Consider the following 19,211-nt stretch of genomic DNA (forward strand, 5'->3'; position numbering starts at 1 on the left):
GCAACGTTTTGCTAGCGTTGTAAAGGGGTTTAGACTTATCTTAGCCTTAATCTTATTGGGAAGACATAGTTCGACAAAAAATGTATATATTGTTTAAAATTAGCTGGTCTACATTTGGGGGTTTATTTATGAAAGTTGTATTGTTAGCGAGACCTGCCTAGAAAGCTAGTACAATGCTAACAACGCTAAAAGGCTAATAGATAGCAATTCAGCTAACTAGCTAGCTTGCTGGGCTGCACTTTAACCTAAAAGTAGTCAACTAAATTACAACCACTTTTAAATTCCAGAGTAATTCCTTTCTTTATCAGTCAAAGAATGTTTCTAAATTGTAATAGCCACATAATTAAATGTAATGTTAATTATATTTACACTCATTCAGTTACTTCCCAACACCTCACATAGCTAGTCTCAAATTCAATATGTTACAATGGCAGTGTTGTGATTCATTTGTTTTGTGACAGTTTGTACTGTCTTCTTCTGGCTTGGGGACCTTTAAAAACATACCCTTGTTTTCATCCATGTCTAATCAGTGATTAGTCAGGCATATTAATATTAAATATTAAAAGTGTTTTTACTTTTTACTCTTCTAGTCGTCCCAGGGTGGAGGTCATCGTACTTTACTCTACGGCCATGCCATCCTTCTAAGACACCACCACTCGAGCATGGTAAGACCGGTGTACATTTAAAACACAGAATTGTAGCTGCGTATGCCTTCCATGAGAAATGAAAACACATTTTCTCCCTAGTATCTGAGCTGTTTGACAACATCTCGGTCCCTCACGGACAAGCTGGCCTTCGACGTGGGCTTACAAGAAGATTCAACTGGTACAACCAAACTTGAGATCCCTTAATGCTGTGATATAGATGTGGAAAAGCGGAGACAGCCTTGCTTTCACATTTTTGATCTGAAAAAGAGAAATGCGTATATAATAATGACTGCTTTGTCTTGCAGGTGAGGCATGTTGGTGGACTATTCATCCTGCATCAAAGCAAAGATCAGAAGGTGAAAAGGTCAGGGTGGGAGATGATCTCATCCTTGTCAGTGTGTCCTCCGAGAGATACCTGGTAAGATTTGACAAGGTCCACTAACACTGGAGGATTTAGTCATGTACAATGTGTTTGCCTAAACTCTTCTTTTCCTCCTTCCGCTCAGCATTTGTCCTATGCCAGTGGGGACCTGATGGTGGACGCCTCCTTCATGCAGACTCTGTGGAACATGAACCCAATTAGTTCAGGATGTGAACTAGCTGAGGGTACAGTCCTTTCAAAGAGCTTATATATGTGTACACTACTCACAGATCCAGAAGTGCACACAGGGAGTCTGATTGTGGTGTGTGTCCCATCTCTCAGGGTTTCTCACAGGAGGCCACGTTCTCAGGCTGTTCCATGGCCACATGGACGAGTGTCTGGCCATCGCCACACCTGAGGAGGGAGAGGAGAAGCGCAGGTGAGGAGAAGAGAAGGTTCACAGCTTTTCCTGTTAGTCTGATACCTTGAAACAAACACATGTCACTTTTCTACAGGATGGCTCACTATGAAGGCGGTGCTGTGTGCAGTCAGGCCCGGTCCCTGTGGAGGTTGGAGCCCCTCAGAATCAGGTGATTGTGCCAGATATGATTGTGGAGTTGTGTAGGATATGTGCCTAACTGGGAAAGCCCTGTATAATTATGTGTGTTTCCACCGTGTGCTTGCAGCTGGAGTGGGAGCCACATGAAGTGGGGTCAGTCTTTTCGTATTCGCCACATCACCACGGGCCGGTACCTGTGTCTGGATGAAGAAAAGGGCTTGCTGGTAGTGGATCCAGAAAAGGCCAACACCAAACTGTCTGCTTTCTGCTTCCGTGCCTCAAAGGTCAGTTTGCATTTTTCCAAACATCTGTTTAGGTTTTTTATTTGTTCTTATGCTGTGACCTCTCCACAATGATCTCTTTTTTGTGTGGTTGCCCTGAGTAGGAGAAGGTTGATGTGGCTCAGAAGCGAGATGTGGAGGGGATGGGTATTCCAGAGATCAAGTACGGAGAGTCGATGTGCTTCGTCCAGCACGTGTCCACCGGCCTGTGGCTGACATATGCAGCTCTGGATGCCAAAGCTGCTCGTCTGGGAACGATGAAGAGAAAGGTCTGTCTTAGCACAGCATTGTGCCTGCAGTAATATTCCAGTGTGTGCCGGTAGATAAGGAGAAAGGCCTGTCATTGTCTGAGAAATAATGATGTTGTCCACGTCTCCAGGTCATTCTGCACCAAGAGGGTCACATGGACGATGCCCTGACTGTGTCCCGCTCCCAGACTGAGGAGTCTCAGGCTTCTCGAATGATTTACAGCACTACAGGCCTCTTCAGGCAGTTCATCAAGTCAGTAAAATGTATATTTTGAAATGATTCACAATTTCAGTTGAAAAGGGGGGGTGGACACGGGGAGGCAAGTTTAAAGGAAACTGAGCTGTACCTGAGAAGATACACAAGACAACTCAGGCCAAGAACAAGGATTAACTGGCAACTGACATGAAAGACAAAAGACCAGTTATCTAGCAGAGAAACCAGACAGGAAAAAAAGACATGTTAAGAAGAAAATGTTGAAATAACTGATCTGACTGCTTCCAGGGGATTGGACTCGCTGAGCGGAAAGAGCAAGTCCCCGGTGTCGGTGTCACTTCCTCTTGAGGGGGTCATCCTCACTCTTCAGGATCTCATCTTCTACTTTCGCCCACCGGAGGAGGAACTGGAGCACGAAGAGAAGCAGACCAAGCTCCGATCCCTCCGCAACCGGCAGAACCTCTTCCAAGAGGAGGTGTGAGATCGGCATGCTGCCCTCACAAACCCACAAACATTAACCATAATATAAAATATACAGAGAATGGCTGTATGCATAACGTGCCCCCTGCCTGTTTGTTTTTATTCCCAGGGGATGATCACCATCGTGCTGGAGTGCATCGACCGCCTGAATGTGTACAACACCGCTGCCCACTTCTCTGAATTTGCTGGGGAGGAGGCTGCAGAGTCCTGGAAGGAGATTGTTAACCTCCTCTATGAACTGCTGGGTACAACAATGACTATGAACGCACTAGATTAAACCTAGTCTCTGCTGACTAACCTTAAACTTCTTCCTCTTTCTCTCTCTGTGTCTCTGCTGCACAGCTTCTCTTATCCGGGGGAACCGCTCTAATTGTGCATTGTTCTGTGACAACCTGGACTGGCTCGTCAGCAAGCTGGACCGTCTGGAAGCCTCCTCAGGTATCAGACGTGCTGCACTCATTCCTATTCATGCACAATCTTCAGGCATGTACTAAGAATTTCTTTAAAAAATGTAGGTATCCTTGAGGTGCTGTACTGCGTCCTCATTGAAAGCCCCGAGGTTCTGAACATCATACAGGAGAACCACATTAAATCTATCATCTCTCTCCTGGACAAGCATGGAAGGAACCACAAGGTGGGTCTGTTTTTAATGCTAGGATCAGATGCTGTGTTATTTGCCTAATATAAACTCAGATTTGTTTGTCTTCGTCCTGCCTCTAGGTGCTGGATGTGTTGCGCTCTCTTTGTGTGTGTAATGGTGTAGCTGTAAGATCCAATCAGAATCTCATCACTGAAAACCTGCTGCCGGGGCGCGAGCTCCTGCTGCAGACCAACATCGTAAACTATGCCACCAGGTATTTACACTTATTTAGTCTGAAGGTACAAATGTTTTTTTTGACACATTTATAATATTGATGTCTTTTCTCTGAACAGTGTAAGGCCCAACATCTTCCTGGGTACATGTGAGGGGTCCACACAGTACAAGAAGTGGTACTACGAGATGATGGTGGACTATGTGGAGCCCTTTGTGACAGCCGAGGCAACTCACCTGAGAGTCGGCTGGGCTATGACTGAGGGCTACAGTCCCTACCCTGGAGGAGGAGAAGGCTGGGGAGGCAACGGTGTGGGAGATGACCTGTACTCCTACGGCTTTGATGGGCTGCATCTGTGGTCAGGTACAGGATTTACTCGGCAGTTTCCCATGATGCTTCATGTCTCGTCATGACCTCCCTGCTCTCTGTTCTGCTGTTTAGGTACCATAGCACGCCAGGTGGCTTCACCGGGAGCTCACACGCTGGCTGCAGATGATGTCGTCAGCTGCTGCTTGGATCTGAGCGTGCCCAGTATCTCCTTCCGTATCAACGGTCACCCAGTTCAGGGCATGTTTGAGAACTTTAATGTGGACGGCCTCTTCTTCCCTGTCATCAGTTTCTCTGCTGGGGTCAAGTGAGTACAAATAAACACGTTCTTTCGTGTTTTCTGTTCATTAAATATTTATCTTTGTTGTTTAGCTTCTCCAAACATTAATTAGAGCGCAGTTCAGTGTCAGTGCTTTGCTGTGCATCATCATCATCTCTCTCTCTACTCATTGTTTGTCTCTGTCACAATACCTGCCAAAAATTCAGTGAGTACTTGGCTGACTGGCAGACTTTCTGCAGTTATGCAGAGCAGAAGGAGAAATAATGAAATACTGCGATCATTATTCTAATCATTGAAGTTATCTCTCACTATTCTAATTAATCCCTGTAAAGTCTACAGTGTCTTTGCTCCAAAAAGGAACTTTTACAACCGCTGTGTGCTCTGGTGCCACAGAGTGCTGAGATGGGGCTTATGGGTGCAATGACTGATGTTAGCAGGAAGAGAAACACAGGCTCAGGAACTGGCACAGAAATTAAATCAATGTTTTCTTTATTATGACTCTTACAAAGATCGATGTACTGTTGTCATAAAAAAAAAAAACTTTGGAAGTATATAAAAAGTGTCAGACACTGTGGAAACAGACTCTGTTTGTGTCACCTCAGGGCTCGGTTCCTCCTTGGTGGTCGTCATGGTGACTTTAAATTCATGCCGCCGCCCGGCTATGCCCCGTGCTACGAGGCGCTGCTCCCCAGAGAGAGAATGCGCATTGAACCCATCAAAGAGTACAAGCATGACTTTGATGGTGTGCGCAACCTTTTAGGCCCTACTCTGTCCCTCACTCACACCTCCTTCACCCCCTGCCCTGTGGACACTGTTCAGGTAAAAAAAAAAAAAACAGAAAACAGAAATCTGACTTTGTCTTGTCACAAGAACTGTGATTATATTAGTTGCTTTCCTTCGCTGTATAGATTGTGTTGCCACCCCACTTGGAGCGTATCCGAGAGAAGCTGGCAGAGAACATCCACGAGCTCTGGGCCGTCACTCGTATTGAGCAAGGCTGGACCTATGGGAGTGTGAGTATGGTGTCAGCAACTGTGGAAGAGTATTGATTTGACAACCTTACATTTAGGTGAAAAACATACTATCCTCTTTCCATCCAGTTCAGGGATGATAACAAGAAACTCCACCCCTGTCTGGTGGACTTCCAAAGTCTACCAGAACCTGAGAGGAACTACAACCTGCAGATGTCTGGAGAGACTCTGAAGTGAGTTTGTAAAGTCAGGTTGTGTTAAGGTCAGAGCAGGAACACTCTTGGTGATGCCTGTGTCTGTGTTGTTTCACAGGACTCTGCTGGCTCTGGGTTGCCATGTTGGGATGGGTGATGAGAAAGCAGAGGAGAATCTCAAGAAGATCAAGCTGCCCAAGACGTATGAAAGCAAACAATATCTCTATACAAGCTTTATGTTTAATGTAAATCTCATTATGACTCTATCTGCCCTTTAGCTATGTGATGACAAATGGATACAAGCCTGCCCCCCTTGACCTAAACCATGTCAAACTGACACCAAACCAGAATCAGCTTGTAGAAAAACTGGCAGAAAATGGGCATAATGTTTGGGCGAGGGACCGGGTACGACAAGGATGGACCTACAGCATTGTGCAGGTGACCCTTTTGACTTTCTTTTCAGATAACATGTATATGTGACTTGCTCCAGTTCCATATCAAACTATGTTGTGTTCCTCTTCAGGACATCGTAAATAAGCGAAACCCTCGTCTGGTACCTTACAACCTGCTGGACGAGAGAACTAAGAAAACCAACCGAGACAGTGTGAACAACGCTGTCCGCACTCTCATTGGTTATGGCTACAATATTGAGCCTCCAGATCAGGAGAGCAGTAAGTCAGCTAATGCTAACATGTGTAATAGGCTACATCCACCATCCAAGTATGGTCTGTCATCTTATCCCTCTTTTCCCTGCAGCTGGCCATGGCCTTGAGAACACCCGCGGGGACAAGGTACGGATCTTCAGGGCAGAGAAGACGTACAGTGTTACCCAGGGGAAGTGGTACTTTGAGTTTGAGGCATTGACTACGGGTGAGATGAGAGTGGGCTGGGCGCGTCCCAGTGTCCGCTCTGACACAGAACTGGGAGCAGATGAGCTGGCATATGTTTTTAATGGCAATAAGGTCAGTCCGCATCCTTTTAGCTTCACCTTGGTCTGATTATTTTCATATTTGGGAGAGTGCAGTTGTATTTTATTTGTTATATCCCAATTTTAGGCTCAAAGATGGCACATTGGCAATGAACCGTTTGGTCGCCAGTGGCAGTCTGGTGATGTTGTTGGTTGTATGATTGACCTGACTGAGATGAACATCATGTTCACGCTCAACGGAGAGATGCTGATCAGTGACTCAGGCTCTGAGATGGCTTTCAAAGACATTGAAATTGGGGAAGGTGAGTATTAGTGCACATTGGATCTTTTTCTTCCTTAGTAGAATCAACTGAGTAAAATTACCATTTTCTTTTCATCAGGTTTTATCCCGGTTTGTGCCCTGGGCCTGTCTCAGGTTGGAAGAATTAACCTCGGTCAGAACGTCAGCAGCCTGCGCTACTTCGCCATCTGTGGCCTGCAAGAAGGATTCGAACCTTTTGCCATCAATATGAAGCGAGACATTACGATGTGGTTCAGTAAAGGTTTGCCCCAGTTTGTGCCTGTTCCCCAAGAACACAATCATATTGAGGTAAACACTCAATGACTCATACATATTTAATATAATATGAAATTTAGAGCATTTATTAATCAGTAAATATATTGTCACCCAGGTGTCCCGCGTGGATGGGACTGTGGACAGCGCCCCCTGTCTGAAGATGACCCACAAGACATTTGGGTCACAGAACGCCAACACTGACATGATTTTCTTCAGACTCAGCATGCCTGTGCAGTTCCATGAGATCTTTAAGATCCCAGCAGGCACCACTCTTCTCACCCGTGCCCTCACCATACCTGAGGAAGAAGTGGTGGTGGAGGAGCCTGACTCTGAGTTTGAGGTTCTAAAGAAGTCTGCCAGCCGCAAGGAGCAGGAGGAAGAGAAGAAGGAGCCGTCTGTGCCCAAAGAGATCTCTGTGGAAAATGAGAAGGATGAAATTTCAGAAAAGGGAAAGAAAAAAGGGTAAGAACCCTAATTAGTGCTCTTGTTTTATGTGAAACAAATACAGAAATATAAACTAATTTTTCATTGTTTTTTTTGTCTGTTCATGACAGATTTTTCTCCAAAGCCAAAAAGGTTGCCATGACACCTCTTGCCCCTCCTCCACCTCCAGCAGTGCCCCGTTTGGTGGAAGATGTGGTCCCTGATGACAGAGATGACCCAGAGATCATCCTAAGCACCACCACTGTGAGTTTTCCTGCCTTCTTTTATTGATAATCCATTCCTTGTCCTTTTGATGTTTCGTCTACCTTTTCTTTTGATTGACAGTACTACTACTCCGTGAGGATCTTTGCTGGGCAGGAGCCCTCTGGTGTTTGGGTTGGCTGGGTCACTCCAGACTATCACCAGTTTGATCCAAGCTTTGACCTGTCTAAGGTGCGCAGTGTCACTGTCACTGTGGGAGACGACAGAGGCAACATACATGACAGGTTAGTATTTTATATTCCAACAAATGCCTATGTATTTCATTACACATGATTTAAAGTAGTCCTTTTTTCTTATCCTTCTGTGGATCAGTTTGCATGTTTCAATGGTAGAATAGAATAAACATTTCAGTTAAGATGAGTTTCGCTGATTCTTTGCAGCATGAAGCACAGTAATTGTTACATGGTGTGGGGAGGCGACCTGGTCAATAATCAGCAGACACGCTTCAGCCAGGAGGACATGGTGGTCGGCTGCCTGGTCGACCTTGCAACAGGTCTCATGACCTTTACAGCAAATGGAAAAGAGATCAACACTTTCTACCAGGTCAGGAATGTGTTCACAGTTAATTGGATTTTTTTCTGACACGCACTTTGTCTATGTCTGGATGCCTTACCGTGTTACTATGGATTGTTTTAGGTGGAGCCCAACACCAAGCTGTTCCCTGCTGTCTTTGTTCAGCCATCCAGTCAAAACATGATGCAGCTGGAGCTGGGCAAACTCAAGGTTAGATATATATATTTTGTACAGCTACTTAAAATCTTACTCCTATCCTCATTTGCCTTTTAGATCAGCATGGAAACATGGGTTATATCCCATGATGATATTTCATCATTATCCCAAAATATGTGTACATGTTTCCTGTCATGATTCCAAACTTGCCTTCCTCTGCCTCTCTCTCATCAGAACATCATGCCCATCTCAGCAGCCATGTTCCGCAGTGAGCGTAATAATCCAGTGCCCCAGTGCCCTCCCAGGTTAGACGTTCAGATGCTGACTCCAGTTATCTGGAGTCGCATGCCCAATCACTTCCTCAATCCAGAAGTGGGTAAAGTGAGTGAGAGGTTGGGCTGGATGGTGGAGTGCACTGAACCTCTCACCATGATGGCTTTGCACATCCCAGAGGAGAACAGGTCAGAAACACAAGTCAGTGGTTTGTGTCCCTGCCCTAGCCCAATCGGTATCTAGATCGAGTTTTTTTTTTTTGTCCACAGATGTATCGACATCCTGGAGCTGTCTGAACGTCTCGATCTGATGAAGTTCCACTATCACACCCTCATGCTCTATTGTGCTGTGTGTGCGCTCGGCAACAACCGAGTAGCTCACGCGTTGTGCAGCCACGTGGATGAATCCCAACTTTTTTACGCTATTGAGAACACCTACCTGCCCGGACCTCTCCGCAGTGGCTACTATGATCTGCTTATTAGTATCCACCTAGAGTCTGCTAAACGTGCACGCCTTGGCACCAACAGGGAGTTTATTGTTCCCATGAGTGAGGAGACCCTCAGCATCAACCTCTATCCAGATGTAAAGAAAGCCCATTCTCTACCTGGTGTTGGCCTCACCACCTGCTTGCGACCAAAGCTGCATTTCTCATCCATCAACTTCGTCGGCACAGACCCTGATCTGTACACCCTCAGTCCTGTCTTCCCTCTACAGGTAGGACAGATTCAATTGGAACAAAAATGTATGTTTTTGTTTTTTTGATTACTATTCTGATCATATTTGCATCTACAGGAGCTGAAATCCAAGGCCATCAGCATGTTAACAGAGGCTGTGCTGGATGGAAGCCAGGCAATGCGGGATCCAGTAGGAGGCAGTGTCGAGTTCCATTTTGTCCCGATCCTGAAGCTGATCAGCACACTGCTCATTATGGGCATCTTCAACGATGAGGACACCAAGCACATCCTCAAGATGATCGACCCCAATGTCTTCAGTGGAAAGGAAGAGGAGGAAGAAGAGAAAGCTGAGGAGGGTGCAGCTGCTGAGGGAGAAGGAGAGGAAACGAAAGAGGAGGCAGCTGAGGACGATATTGAGGATGAAGGGGTCGGTGATGAGGAAGAGGAGGAACTGAAAGAGGCGGAGAAAGAAGAGGGGGAAGCTGAGCCTAAGGAGGAAGGAGAGGAGGGGGAGAAAGAGGAGGGAGAGGCCAAAGGTGGAAAAGTGGATGGAGAGAAAGCGGAGGAGGAGAAGGAGGCAGAGGTTGTGGAAGCAGAAGTAAAAGAGGAGGAGGAGGGTCTAGAGGAAGGACTTCTTCAGATGAAGCTGCCAGAGTCTGTTAAACTACAGGTCATTAGGATGCCCATTATTCTTTTATATTTTAATATCAAAGATCTGAAAAAAAATCTTTAAATCATCTTTTATCTCCCACTTTCAGATGTGCACACTCCTGCAATACTTCTGTGACTGTGAACTCAGACACAGAGTAGAAGCTATTGTCGCCTACTCAGACCAGTTCATCCACGGTATTCAGGGTAATCAACGTGTTCGTTACAACCAGCTAATGAGAGCTATCACCATGTCTGCTGCTGAGACTGCGCGCAAGACCCGCGAGTTCCGTTCACCACCACAAGACCAGGTACTGGTCATTTTATCAGCCTTAGATGTTTTCATGCAACATAAGCAAACAGACAAATGTGCTGATGTTATTGTCTGTGATCTTCTTCGAGGTTCTTCTGCTGACTAACTTCAAGCATGATGATGAAGATTCCCCAGTGCCCGAAGATGTGCGGGACACTTTGGCAGAATTCCACAATGACCTCCTGCTTCACTGTGGTGAGAAGTTCTTTCTGTTTAGTTTGGTTTTTACTATCTTTAGACATCTATCTATTCTTAATGTTTGGGGTTTTAAATTTGTATTTCTGTTTTACACAGGTATACATGTTGAGGAGGAGGCAGAGGAAGAGGAGGTGGACACCTCACTGAGAGGAAGACTTCTCAGTCTGGTGGATAAGATTAAGACCTTCCGCAAGAAGGAGGTGGAGGAGAACCCAGAGGAAGAAGAGGAAGCAAAACCCAGTAAGATTACCAGATTAACAAGAACCTGATCTGCATTTTTTTAACAAATAGTCATCAATAATAGTTAAATGTTTTTGTTATCAGGTCAAAATAAAGATAACTACTAACTAAAACACATTAGCAGCTTCATTAATAAGTATATCAAGCATGTCAACTATAATAAATGACACACTCTTTTCATTCCACCAAGGCACTCTTCAGGAGCTAATCTCCCACACCATGATCCACTGGGCCCAGGAGTCCTTCATCCAGAACCCTGAGCTGGTGCGCATGATGTTCAGCCTCCTCCACCGGCAGTATGATGGCCTTGGCGAGCTGATTCGAGCGCTGCCCAAAGCCTACGCCATCAACGCTGTCTCTGTACAAGACACCATGGACCTGCTTGAGTGTCTGGGACAGATTCGGTCACTGCTTATTGTCCAGATGGGTCCTGAAGAGGAGCGGCTTATGATTCAGAGCATTGGGTCAGTATGGGGTGGTAGAATTTAGTTCTCACTCGTAAAGATCAATATAGATCATATGTGAAATGTTAAATGTAACTTTAGACTTTTTTCTTTTTGATCAGAAATATCATGAACAACAAAGTCTTCTACCAACACCCTAATCTGATGAGAGCTCTTGGAATGCATGAGACTGTCATGGAGGTGATGGTCAATGTGCTGGGTGGAGGAGGAGATTCAAAGGTAGCTGTGATGATTTTGCCCTTTACATTCAGGGGTAGTTTCTACCACTGCGTACGTCAGACAAAATGTGTTTGGCAAACATTTTTTATTTTCTTTCTCTAGGAGATTCGATTCCCCCAAATGGTGACCAACTGCTGTCGCTTCCTGTGTTACTTCTGTCGTATCAGCCGACAGAACCAGCGCTCCATGTTCGATCATCTGAGCTACCTGCTGCAGAACAGTGGCATTGGCTTGGGTGAGTGTCACTCACCTGTCAACTGATAACAACACCCCTAGTTATTGCTTAATCAGTTTTTGTTACTTTATCTGAGCATTTATTTTCCTCGTGCAGGTATGCGTGGATCCACTCCCCTGGATGTGGCTGCAGCCTCCTGCATTGACAATAATGAACTGGCCCTGGCTTTGCAGGAGCAGGACCTGGAGATGGTTTGTTAAATCAAGAAGATCTGACATAAGATTGTGTACAGAGGAAGGTTATAGGATAGTTAAAGCCTGTTGTTGTCCTATACCTGCATGGTGATGTAGGTGGTGACATACCTGGCAGGCTGTGGACTGCGGATGTGTCCCATGCTTCTGTCAAAGGGCTACCCTGACATCAGCTGGAACCCCTGTGGAGGAGAGAGATACCTGGACTTCCTCCGCTTTGCTGTGTTTGTTAATGGTCAGCTGTTATTATTGTGTTGACATTTGTAGTTTTCAGTGCTCACTGACATTAACACATCTGCTTCTCTCAGGAGAGAGCGTGGAGGAGAATGCCAATGTTGTGGTACGTCTGCTCATCCGTCGCCCTGAGTGTTTTGGCCCAGCCCTGAGAGGAGAGGGTGGCAATGGCCTGCTAGCTGCCATGGAGGATGCCATCAAGATCTCAGAGGATCCAGCCAGGGATGGACCCACAGTCAAAAAAGACAGGCGCTTCATGTAAGTGCAGCTGCATAAGGAACACAAGACGTGCACATACAGACCCAGTCATCTAAAACTTGAATTGGTGGTTTCATGATTGGCAGGTTTGGTGGTGAGGAACAGCACGAGGAGAACCGTGTGCACCTGGGAAATGCTATCATGTCCTTCTACTCAGCCCTTATTGATTTGCTGGGCCGCTGTGCCCCTGAAATGCATGTAAGTAAAGTAGCTTTTAATGGCACAAGTTTTTCTTTAACCTCTGGGTCAAGAGTTCCAGTAAATACAAGTCATCTTCATACAACATGTTTAAATGTTCAATTCTGCAGCTGATCCAAGCAGGCAAAGGTGAAGCTCTGAGAATCAGGGCCATCCTGAGGTCTCTGGTGCCCATAGAGGACTTGGTGGGAGTTATCAGCTTGCCTGTGCAGATTCCTGCCTACGGCAAAGGTTAGATACAGGAGTGAAATAACATTTTTTTGAAATGTGGGAACAGTTCCCACTTTTCCTTCTTAATATTTCACGGTGTAATTTCTCTGTCCAAACCACAGATAGCCAGATTATTGAGCCGAAGATGTCAGCCAGTTTCGTGCCAGACCACAAGGCCTCCATGGTGCTGTTCCTCGACAGAGTGTATGGTATTGATAACCAAGACTTCTTACTTCATGTATTGGAGGTTGGCTTCCTGCCTGACATGAGAGCTGCAGCTTCTCTGGATACAGTGAGTTGAAAAGATACATTTCACAGTGGTTGGTCCCAGAATCTGTGTATTGACGTATCACAGTATCACAGCTAGGCTAGTTTAAGTAGATTTTCCTGTCTGGTTGTAGGTGGCATTCAGCACAACTGAAATGGCTTTGGCACTGAACCGCTACCTCTGTTCGGCCGTGCTGCCTCTGCTCACTAAATGTGCCCCGTTGTTTGCTGGGACCGACCACCGAGCCATCATGATTGACTCCATGCTCCACACCATTTATCGCCTGTCCCGTGGCCGAGCCCTCACCAAGGCTCAGAGGGACGTCATTGAGGAGTGCCTCATGTCGCTCTGCAAGTCAGTACAACCTGGGAATGTAGAGATACTCATTTTATTGTGATAAGGCTTTAGTCCAGGAGCCTGAAAGACATGAGAGAAATAATAACCCTGCATACTTTTGTGACATTTCAAGGTACCTTCGACCCTCTATGCTGCAACATCTGCTTAGACGGCTTGTATTTGATGTTCCCATCCTCAATGAATATGCAAAGATGCCTCTCAAGGTTTGAAATTTAGTTTAAAAATTTTATTTTTAGTAATTTATTATTATTATTATGAAACAGAAATGATTTTAACAACACAAACTTCCAGAATTTCTTTGTAGGAATTATTGCATTTTGTTTTTTTTCCAACAATTAATTACACTATTACCAGCAAATTATTTACCTGTGAACACTATATATACATAACAGATGCCCTTTTCCATTTCACACTTTCATATTAATCCTTTCAGCTTTTGACCAATCACTACGAGCGTTGTTGGAAGTATTACTGCTTGCCGAACGGATGGGCAAACTTTGGGGTGACCTCTGAGGAAGAGCTGCATCTTTCCCGCAAACTCTTCTGGGGAATCTTTGAATCACTGGCACACAAGGTAGGCCCCACCTAATACTGTTTCACATGGTTTAAGGTCCATACAGTTATTAACCTGGATTCTCCTGTGGCCATTCAAATTCTAGAAATATGATGCAGAGCTCTTCAAGATTGCCATGCCCTGCCTTTGTGCCATAGCTGGTGCCATCCCTCCAGACTACGTAGATGCTACCTACTCTTCTCACACTGAGAAAAAGGCCTCAGTGGATGCTGAAGGAAACTTTGATCCCAAACCAGTGGAGACCACAAAGTGAGTGACCTAACATGACAAAACATAGAGTCCAAATGATCATTTAGAGTACTGTAATTATAACCTGTGCAGTACTAAACAAGATAATAATTCACAGCACCATCATCCCAGAGAGGCTGGATGCTTTTATCAACAAGTACGCAGAACACACTCATGACAGATGGGCTTTTGAAAAGGTCAGTTATAAAAAATGTCACATTGGGCTTAAATTAAGTCCCTATTTATGACTTGAAAGTTGTTAATGATTGCTTCAATGGTCAAATCACTTTTCAGATTCAGAACAACTGGACCTACGGAGAGGTGTTAGATGAAAATGCTAAAACTCACCCAATGCTCCGGCCATACAAGACATTCTCTGAAAAGGTAATGCATTTTTCACAGTTGTCATAAATTAATGTATTGAAGTCTTACTAATTTGTCTCCCTACTTTTAGGACAAGGAAATCTATCGTTGGCCCATTAAGGAGTCCATCAAGGCTATGTTGGCGTGGGAGTGGACGTTGGAGAAAGCCAGGGATGGTGAGGGAGAAGTTGAGAAGAAGGTGGCCGCCACCACCACTACACGCAAGATCTCCCAAACTGCTCAGGTACAAGAAAGAGGAGTGTAAACATGTTCAGTATTCTGGGGAATGTGTAAGGTTCAACATCTTACATTGACACTGTGTATTTCGTCTGAAGGCCACTTATGATCCAAGTCACGGTTACAACCCTCAGCCAGTAGATATCGCAGGAATGGCTCTGTCCAGAGAGCTGCAGGTTAGTATCTTTCTGATTATATTTACGTTCACTGATAGGTGTCTTATTTTTTTGGCTTTGTCAGATAATAGTTTTACCCTGTCTGTACAGTCTATGGCTGAGCAGCTGGCAGAGAACTATCACAACACCTGGGGCAGGAAGAAGAAGCTGGAGCTGCAAGCCAAAGGCAAGCGTGGATTTATTACCCATTTTAAATTCATAAAAACATGTCAGTGGTTAGTGTTAATTCTAAAAGTGTCCTGTGTTCCTGGTAGGTGGTGGCACCCATCCTTTGCTTGTGCCTTATGACACCCTGACGGCTAAGGAGAAGGCCAGAGACAGGGAGAAAGCTCAGGACCTGCTCAAGTTCCTTCAGCTCAATGGATATGCTGTGACAAGGTAAACAGGGGTCATACTCCTTCTGGGAGTTTTGTCCATTTTTGCTCTTGTTACCCTCATTATTACTCCGTCTGTTTTCCTCAGGGGTCTGAAGGACATGGAGCAGGACATTTCTTCCATTGAGAAGCGTTTTGCTTATGGCTTCCTCCAGAAGCTTCTTAAATGGATGGATATCGCCCAGGAGTTCATTGCTCATCTCGGTACTGTTGTTTTAGAAGCTTCTAATAAGAATTGCTCTTGTTAGTGTTGTGCACTGCTTCTTGTAAATGTGGCATGACTCAAGTATGAGTATTTATTTTTACAGAGGCTGTGGTTAGCAGTGGTAGAGTGGAGAAGTCACCACATGAACAAGAGATCAAATTCTTTGCCAAGGTGAGGACCTTCCTGCTCCTCTTGCTTTTTTGTACACTTTGTTTGGAGATTTGTCTTCTCTCTCACTGCAGGAGCTGTTTATTGAAGTGATTTTAGGGGTTTCTTTGTAATAAATAATTCATCTTAGGTCGTTTTTTCTTTATAGATTCTCTTGCCACTGGTAAATCAGTACTTCAAGAACCACTGCCTGTACTTCCTCTCCACTCCTGCCAAAGTATTGGGTAGTGGAGGGCACTCCTCCAATAAGGAGAAGGAGATGATTGCAAGGTAAATGTGCAGTAAAAGCATATTTAACACTGTTTTCTTCATGTGACTTGACTTGTTTACCATATACCTCCCCTTTAGTTTTTGTACTCTCCTTCTGCCACGTCCCTCCATTTCCCTCCTAGAATGCAATTTCCTTGTGCTCCTTTTTCGCTTTCTGTGTACTTCAAACATTTTTCTTTCCCTGGTTCCCTCTCACCATCCTCCTTCCCTCTCCTCCCTTTCCTCTTTTCTCCTCCTACCTCAGTATCTTCTGTAAGTTGGCTGCTTTGGTGAGACACAGAGTATCTCTCTTTGGTAAGGAGCCTGCATGGTGGCATCATGCCCTGTCACCATTGTCCCTCTGCTTGTTTCTCTGTTGTCTTTTTACTTCCACAAACCTTTCTTGCTTACAATTACTCCCCATTTACATACTAAACAGCAGATTCACACCTTTCCTTTTTCCATGTCTAACACTTCTCTCTCTTTAGCTCAGCTTCTGCTTGGCTTTACTGGCTTATACAGTCTTGTGAATGTAATGTTGTCTTCTTAAGGTGTAGACTAAGATTTGTACACACACTGTGAGAGCATGAATGTCTGTAAAAGTTTCAGATATTGTCACAGTCACTCTTCATCCTGGAATAATAGATAAGCATACTTTAGCTGTTGGCACCATGCTCAACTACTTCCTGGTGTGCAGTCCAGCTGTTGACTAGCTACTCGCTAAGACTTCAAGCCCTGGCCTGGACCCTCACGACGCTGAAGCCTGTTTCAAATTGGTGGTTCGAGTTTAGTGCAGACAATAAGTCGTCCAAATATCTCTGCTACAGTATCCTTCCTGTTCTTGCATGTTTCTATACTACATGCTTCTATGGTGCGTCTTCTTGATCTGTCCCACATTTTTCCAAAATCTGAATCCTAACAATAAGTGAGCAGAGGTGACTGTGACAATATCCACTGTTAGTATACTATACTGCAACTCTTTGATGTGTTCCTTACTCTTTTCTTCACAACCGTGTGCCTTTGGTAGTCAGTCACTCAGCAGAAAATGCCCAGTGGACCACTATGAGCTGTCTCTTTTGTTCTGGCTCATGTACTACATTATACCTGGCAGATCATCAAAGTACCCACATCCTTTTAGTTTTGTTTCAGAACTTTTAAGCATTGCTCATCCACTGTTATGAATAACTGATTGACTTTAAATTTAGCTCCTGCAGAAAGCACATTTGTTCCAAGTGTCAGCACTGACAACACATTTCTTTGTAGGAACGGATGCCTCTGCAGTGGTAAACTGTCTGCACATCCTCTCACGATCACTGGACGCCAGGTATATCACAATCTGTTCATTTCAGCTCTCTATCGTGTCCCCAGGCAGGGAGAAAGTAGCCTGACTTTTCCTCTGTGTCCTTTTTTGAAGGACTGTTATGAAATCGGGCCCTGAGATTGTGAAGGCCGGCCTGCGTCAGTTCTTTGAGAGTGCTGCAGATGACATTGAGAAGATGGTGGAGAATCTGAAACTGGGCAAAGTGTCCAGCCGAAACCAGGTCAGAGAGAAATGCACGCTGCCTTTGCACACCTCACACACTTGTGGCTCTTTTCTTGTTGGCTGATATGTTTCTGTGTCTCTCTCTCCTCAAGGTTAAGGGTGTGGCCCAGAACATCAGCTACACCACCACCGCCCTGCTACCTGTCCTCACGTCACTGTTTGACCACATTGCCCAGCACCAGTTTGGAGATGACGTCATATGTGAGTGAAGTGTACATTTGGCCCTCATATCTCTTGATTCAGTTACACAAAGGACTAACCTTTTTTTCTGCACCATTAGTGGATGATTTGCAAATATCCTGCTATCGTTTGATGTGCAGTATCTACTCCTGCGGCACTGTGAAGACCCCGCATGTGGAGAAGTGAGTATTCACACATGTAAACATATTGTTTGCATTTTGACTTGGTTTTATAAAGACGTCTTGTGACGCTTTCGTGTGGTATTTTTCCTTCATGCAGACTGCGACCAGCTCTTGGCGAGTGCTTGGCTCACTTAGCAGCAGCGATGCCTGTCGCCTTCCTCGAGCCAGTACTGAATGAATTTAACGCATTTTCTGTCTACACTACCAAGACCCCCAGAGAGAGATCCAGTGGGTGTTTTCCTCTATAGCACATTAACCTTAATATTTTATTTGACATGCATCAGGTAAGCACTTATTATGATTTCTTCCTCAGTTCTGGGTCTTCCCAATCAAGTGGAGGAGCTGACCACTGACATCCCAGAGCTGGAAATCTTGATGAAGGAAATCCATGACCTTGCAGAGTCTGGAGCTCGCTACACAGAAATGCCTCATGTGATTGAAATCACTCTGCCCATGTTGTGTAATTACCTCCCACGCTGGTGGGAGAGGGGTGTAGAGAATTTCCCCGAGCAGGAAGGTCAAGTCTGCACTGCCGTTACCTCCGAGCAACTCAACCAGCTGCTGGGTAGCATCATGAAGATCGTGGTTAACAACCTGGGTATTGATGAGGCATCCTGGATGAAGAGATTAGCAGGTCAGAATTGTTTCCAGGTTATCTTAATGCAATTTGTATTGGTACAGAAATAGTATATTGACTCTTGATACCTGTTTCTCCCTGGTCCAGTGTTCGCCCAACCCATTGTCAGCAGGGCTAAACCAGAGATGCTTAAGTCCCACTTCATTCCCACCATGGAAAAGCTGAAGAAGAGAGCAGGGAAAGTGGTGGCAGAGGAGGATCAGCTTCGCATGGAGGGCAAAACAGAGGTGGACAGTGAAAATGGAACAATTAGAGACGAGTTTGCCGTGCTCTGTCGGGACTTGTATGCTCTCTACCCTCTGCTCATCCGCTACGTGGACAACAGCAGGTAGCTGAACCTGTTTTTATACATTACAAACTCTCTAGCAATAACAACTGGTGACTCTCACAGGCTCTGGTCCTGTTTTGATGTTGCATTCATGGACCATCCATGAGGGTTCTGGTGGTCTGGTGTTTAAAGTGAATTCACCTCTTTGGAAACTTGCCTTCTCTCTTGCTGTCGTGTCTGCCATTGTCTGTAGGGCTCGGTGGTTGACCTGCCCAGACCCAGATGCAGAGGAGCTTTTCAGGATGGTGGGAGAGGTCTTCATTTTCTGGTCCAAATCTCATGTGAGTCTTTCGCCTATATCATGATTTTTTAATCTGTCTGTTACTAGTTAACATATCTCTTGTGTTAAATATGCTGCAGAACTTTAAGAGGGAGGAGCAGAACTTTGTTGTCATGAATGAGATCAACAACATGTCCTTCCTGACGGCTGACAGTAAGAGCAAAATGAGCAAGGTAAGGGTGGACAAGCAGAAGTAAAACACTGCCTGTTACTTAGATGTTTGAGCCACCATTCCATATCTTCAGCTGTAACACATTAAGAAACTAAACTCTAAT

At 45.0% G+C, this 19,211-nt stretch overlaps 1 protein-coding gene across 4 annotated transcripts in view; it reads left to right on the top strand.

Moving 5' to 3' along the window:
- Window positions 1-19,211, top strand: part of ryr1b (ryanodine receptor 1b (skeletal)) — a 49,436-nt gene that overhangs the window by 12,537 nt on the left and 17,688 nt on the right. For all 4 annotated transcript variants that reach the window (XM_028419112.1, XM_028419114.1, XM_028419113.1 and 1 more), the window contains exons 4-71: window positions 591-665; window positions 747-825; window positions 953-1,065; window positions 1,154-1,253; window positions 1,351-1,447; window positions 1,524-1,598; window positions 1,695-1,851; window positions 1,953-2,117; window positions 2,228-2,349; window positions 2,599-2,785; window positions 2,900-3,035; window positions 3,133-3,228; window positions 3,306-3,424; window positions 3,511-3,644; window positions 3,724-3,965; window positions 4,044-4,236; window positions 4,812-5,028; window positions 5,118-5,222; window positions 5,310-5,413; window positions 5,493-5,576; window positions 5,653-5,812; window positions 5,898-6,045; window positions 6,131-6,336; window positions 6,430-6,604; window positions 6,683-6,891; window positions 6,974-7,320; window positions 7,413-7,545; window positions 7,627-7,787; window positions 7,944-8,106; window positions 8,200-8,286; window positions 8,467-8,693; window positions 8,775-9,219; window positions 9,298-9,849; window positions 9,938-10,138; window positions 10,230-10,335; window positions 10,435-10,578; window positions 10,769-11,042; window positions 11,144-11,261; window positions 11,364-11,496; window positions 11,593-11,687; window positions 11,787-11,922; window positions 11,996-12,179; window positions 12,266-12,377; window positions 12,488-12,608; window positions 12,710-12,879; window positions 12,989-13,209; window positions 13,325-13,415; window positions 13,646-13,786; window positions 13,872-14,035; window positions 14,133-14,211; window positions 14,309-14,398; window positions 14,469-14,621; window positions 14,713-14,790; window positions 14,881-14,956; window positions 15,045-15,168; window positions 15,253-15,368; window positions 15,473-15,540; window positions 15,686-15,807; window positions 16,052-16,101; window positions 17,050-17,110; window positions 17,201-17,327; window positions 17,422-17,530; window positions 17,610-17,691; window positions 17,789-17,919; window positions 18,005-18,325; window positions 18,416-18,656; window positions 18,850-18,937; window positions 19,017-19,109. In XM_028419112.1, the coding sequence (XP_028274913.1) occupies window positions 591-665; window positions 747-825; window positions 953-1,065; window positions 1,154-1,253; window positions 1,351-1,447; window positions 1,524-1,598; window positions 1,695-1,851; window positions 1,953-2,117; window positions 2,228-2,349; window positions 2,599-2,785; window positions 2,900-3,035; window positions 3,133-3,228; window positions 3,306-3,424; window positions 3,511-3,644; window positions 3,724-3,965; window positions 4,044-4,236; window positions 4,812-5,028; window positions 5,118-5,222; window positions 5,310-5,413; window positions 5,493-5,576; window positions 5,653-5,812; window positions 5,898-6,045; window positions 6,131-6,336; window positions 6,430-6,604; window positions 6,683-6,891; window positions 6,974-7,320; window positions 7,413-7,545; window positions 7,627-7,787; window positions 7,944-8,106; window positions 8,200-8,286; window positions 8,467-8,693; window positions 8,775-9,219; window positions 9,298-9,849; window positions 9,938-10,138; window positions 10,230-10,335; window positions 10,435-10,578; window positions 10,769-11,042; window positions 11,144-11,261; window positions 11,364-11,496; window positions 11,593-11,687; window positions 11,787-11,922; window positions 11,996-12,179; window positions 12,266-12,377; window positions 12,488-12,608; window positions 12,710-12,879; window positions 12,989-13,209; window positions 13,325-13,415; window positions 13,646-13,786; window positions 13,872-14,035; window positions 14,133-14,211; window positions 14,309-14,398; window positions 14,469-14,621; window positions 14,713-14,790; window positions 14,881-14,956; window positions 15,045-15,168; window positions 15,253-15,368; window positions 15,473-15,540; window positions 15,686-15,807; window positions 16,052-16,101; window positions 17,050-17,110; window positions 17,201-17,327; window positions 17,422-17,530; window positions 17,610-17,691; window positions 17,789-17,919; window positions 18,005-18,325; window positions 18,416-18,656; window positions 18,850-18,937; window positions 19,017-19,109 (10,233 nt within the window). The remainder of the gene's footprint in view (window positions 1-590; window positions 666-746; window positions 826-952; window positions 1,066-1,153; window positions 1,254-1,350; window positions 1,448-1,523; window positions 1,599-1,694; window positions 1,852-1,952; window positions 2,118-2,227; window positions 2,350-2,598; window positions 2,786-2,899; window positions 3,036-3,132; window positions 3,229-3,305; window positions 3,425-3,510; window positions 3,645-3,723; window positions 3,966-4,043; window positions 4,237-4,811; window positions 5,029-5,117; window positions 5,223-5,309; window positions 5,414-5,492; window positions 5,577-5,652; window positions 5,813-5,897; window positions 6,046-6,130; window positions 6,337-6,429; window positions 6,605-6,682; window positions 6,892-6,973; window positions 7,321-7,412; window positions 7,546-7,626; window positions 7,788-7,943; window positions 8,107-8,199; window positions 8,287-8,466; window positions 8,694-8,774; window positions 9,220-9,297; window positions 9,850-9,937; window positions 10,139-10,229; window positions 10,336-10,434; window positions 10,579-10,768; window positions 11,043-11,143; window positions 11,262-11,363; window positions 11,497-11,592; window positions 11,688-11,786; window positions 11,923-11,995; window positions 12,180-12,265; window positions 12,378-12,487; window positions 12,609-12,709; window positions 12,880-12,988; window positions 13,210-13,324; window positions 13,416-13,645; window positions 13,787-13,871; window positions 14,036-14,132; window positions 14,212-14,308; window positions 14,399-14,468; window positions 14,622-14,712; window positions 14,791-14,880; window positions 14,957-15,044; window positions 15,169-15,252; window positions 15,369-15,472; window positions 15,541-15,685; window positions 15,808-16,051; window positions 16,102-17,049; window positions 17,111-17,200; window positions 17,328-17,421; window positions 17,531-17,609; window positions 17,692-17,788; window positions 17,920-18,004; window positions 18,326-18,415; window positions 18,657-18,849; window positions 18,938-19,016; window positions 19,110-19,211) is intronic.

This window comes from Parambassis ranga, chromosome 13, assembly GCF_900634625.1.
Source record: "Parambassis ranga chromosome 13, fParRan2.1, whole genome shotgun sequence".
Taxonomy (NCBI): Eukaryota; Metazoa; Chordata; class Actinopteri; family Ambassidae; genus Parambassis; species Parambassis ranga.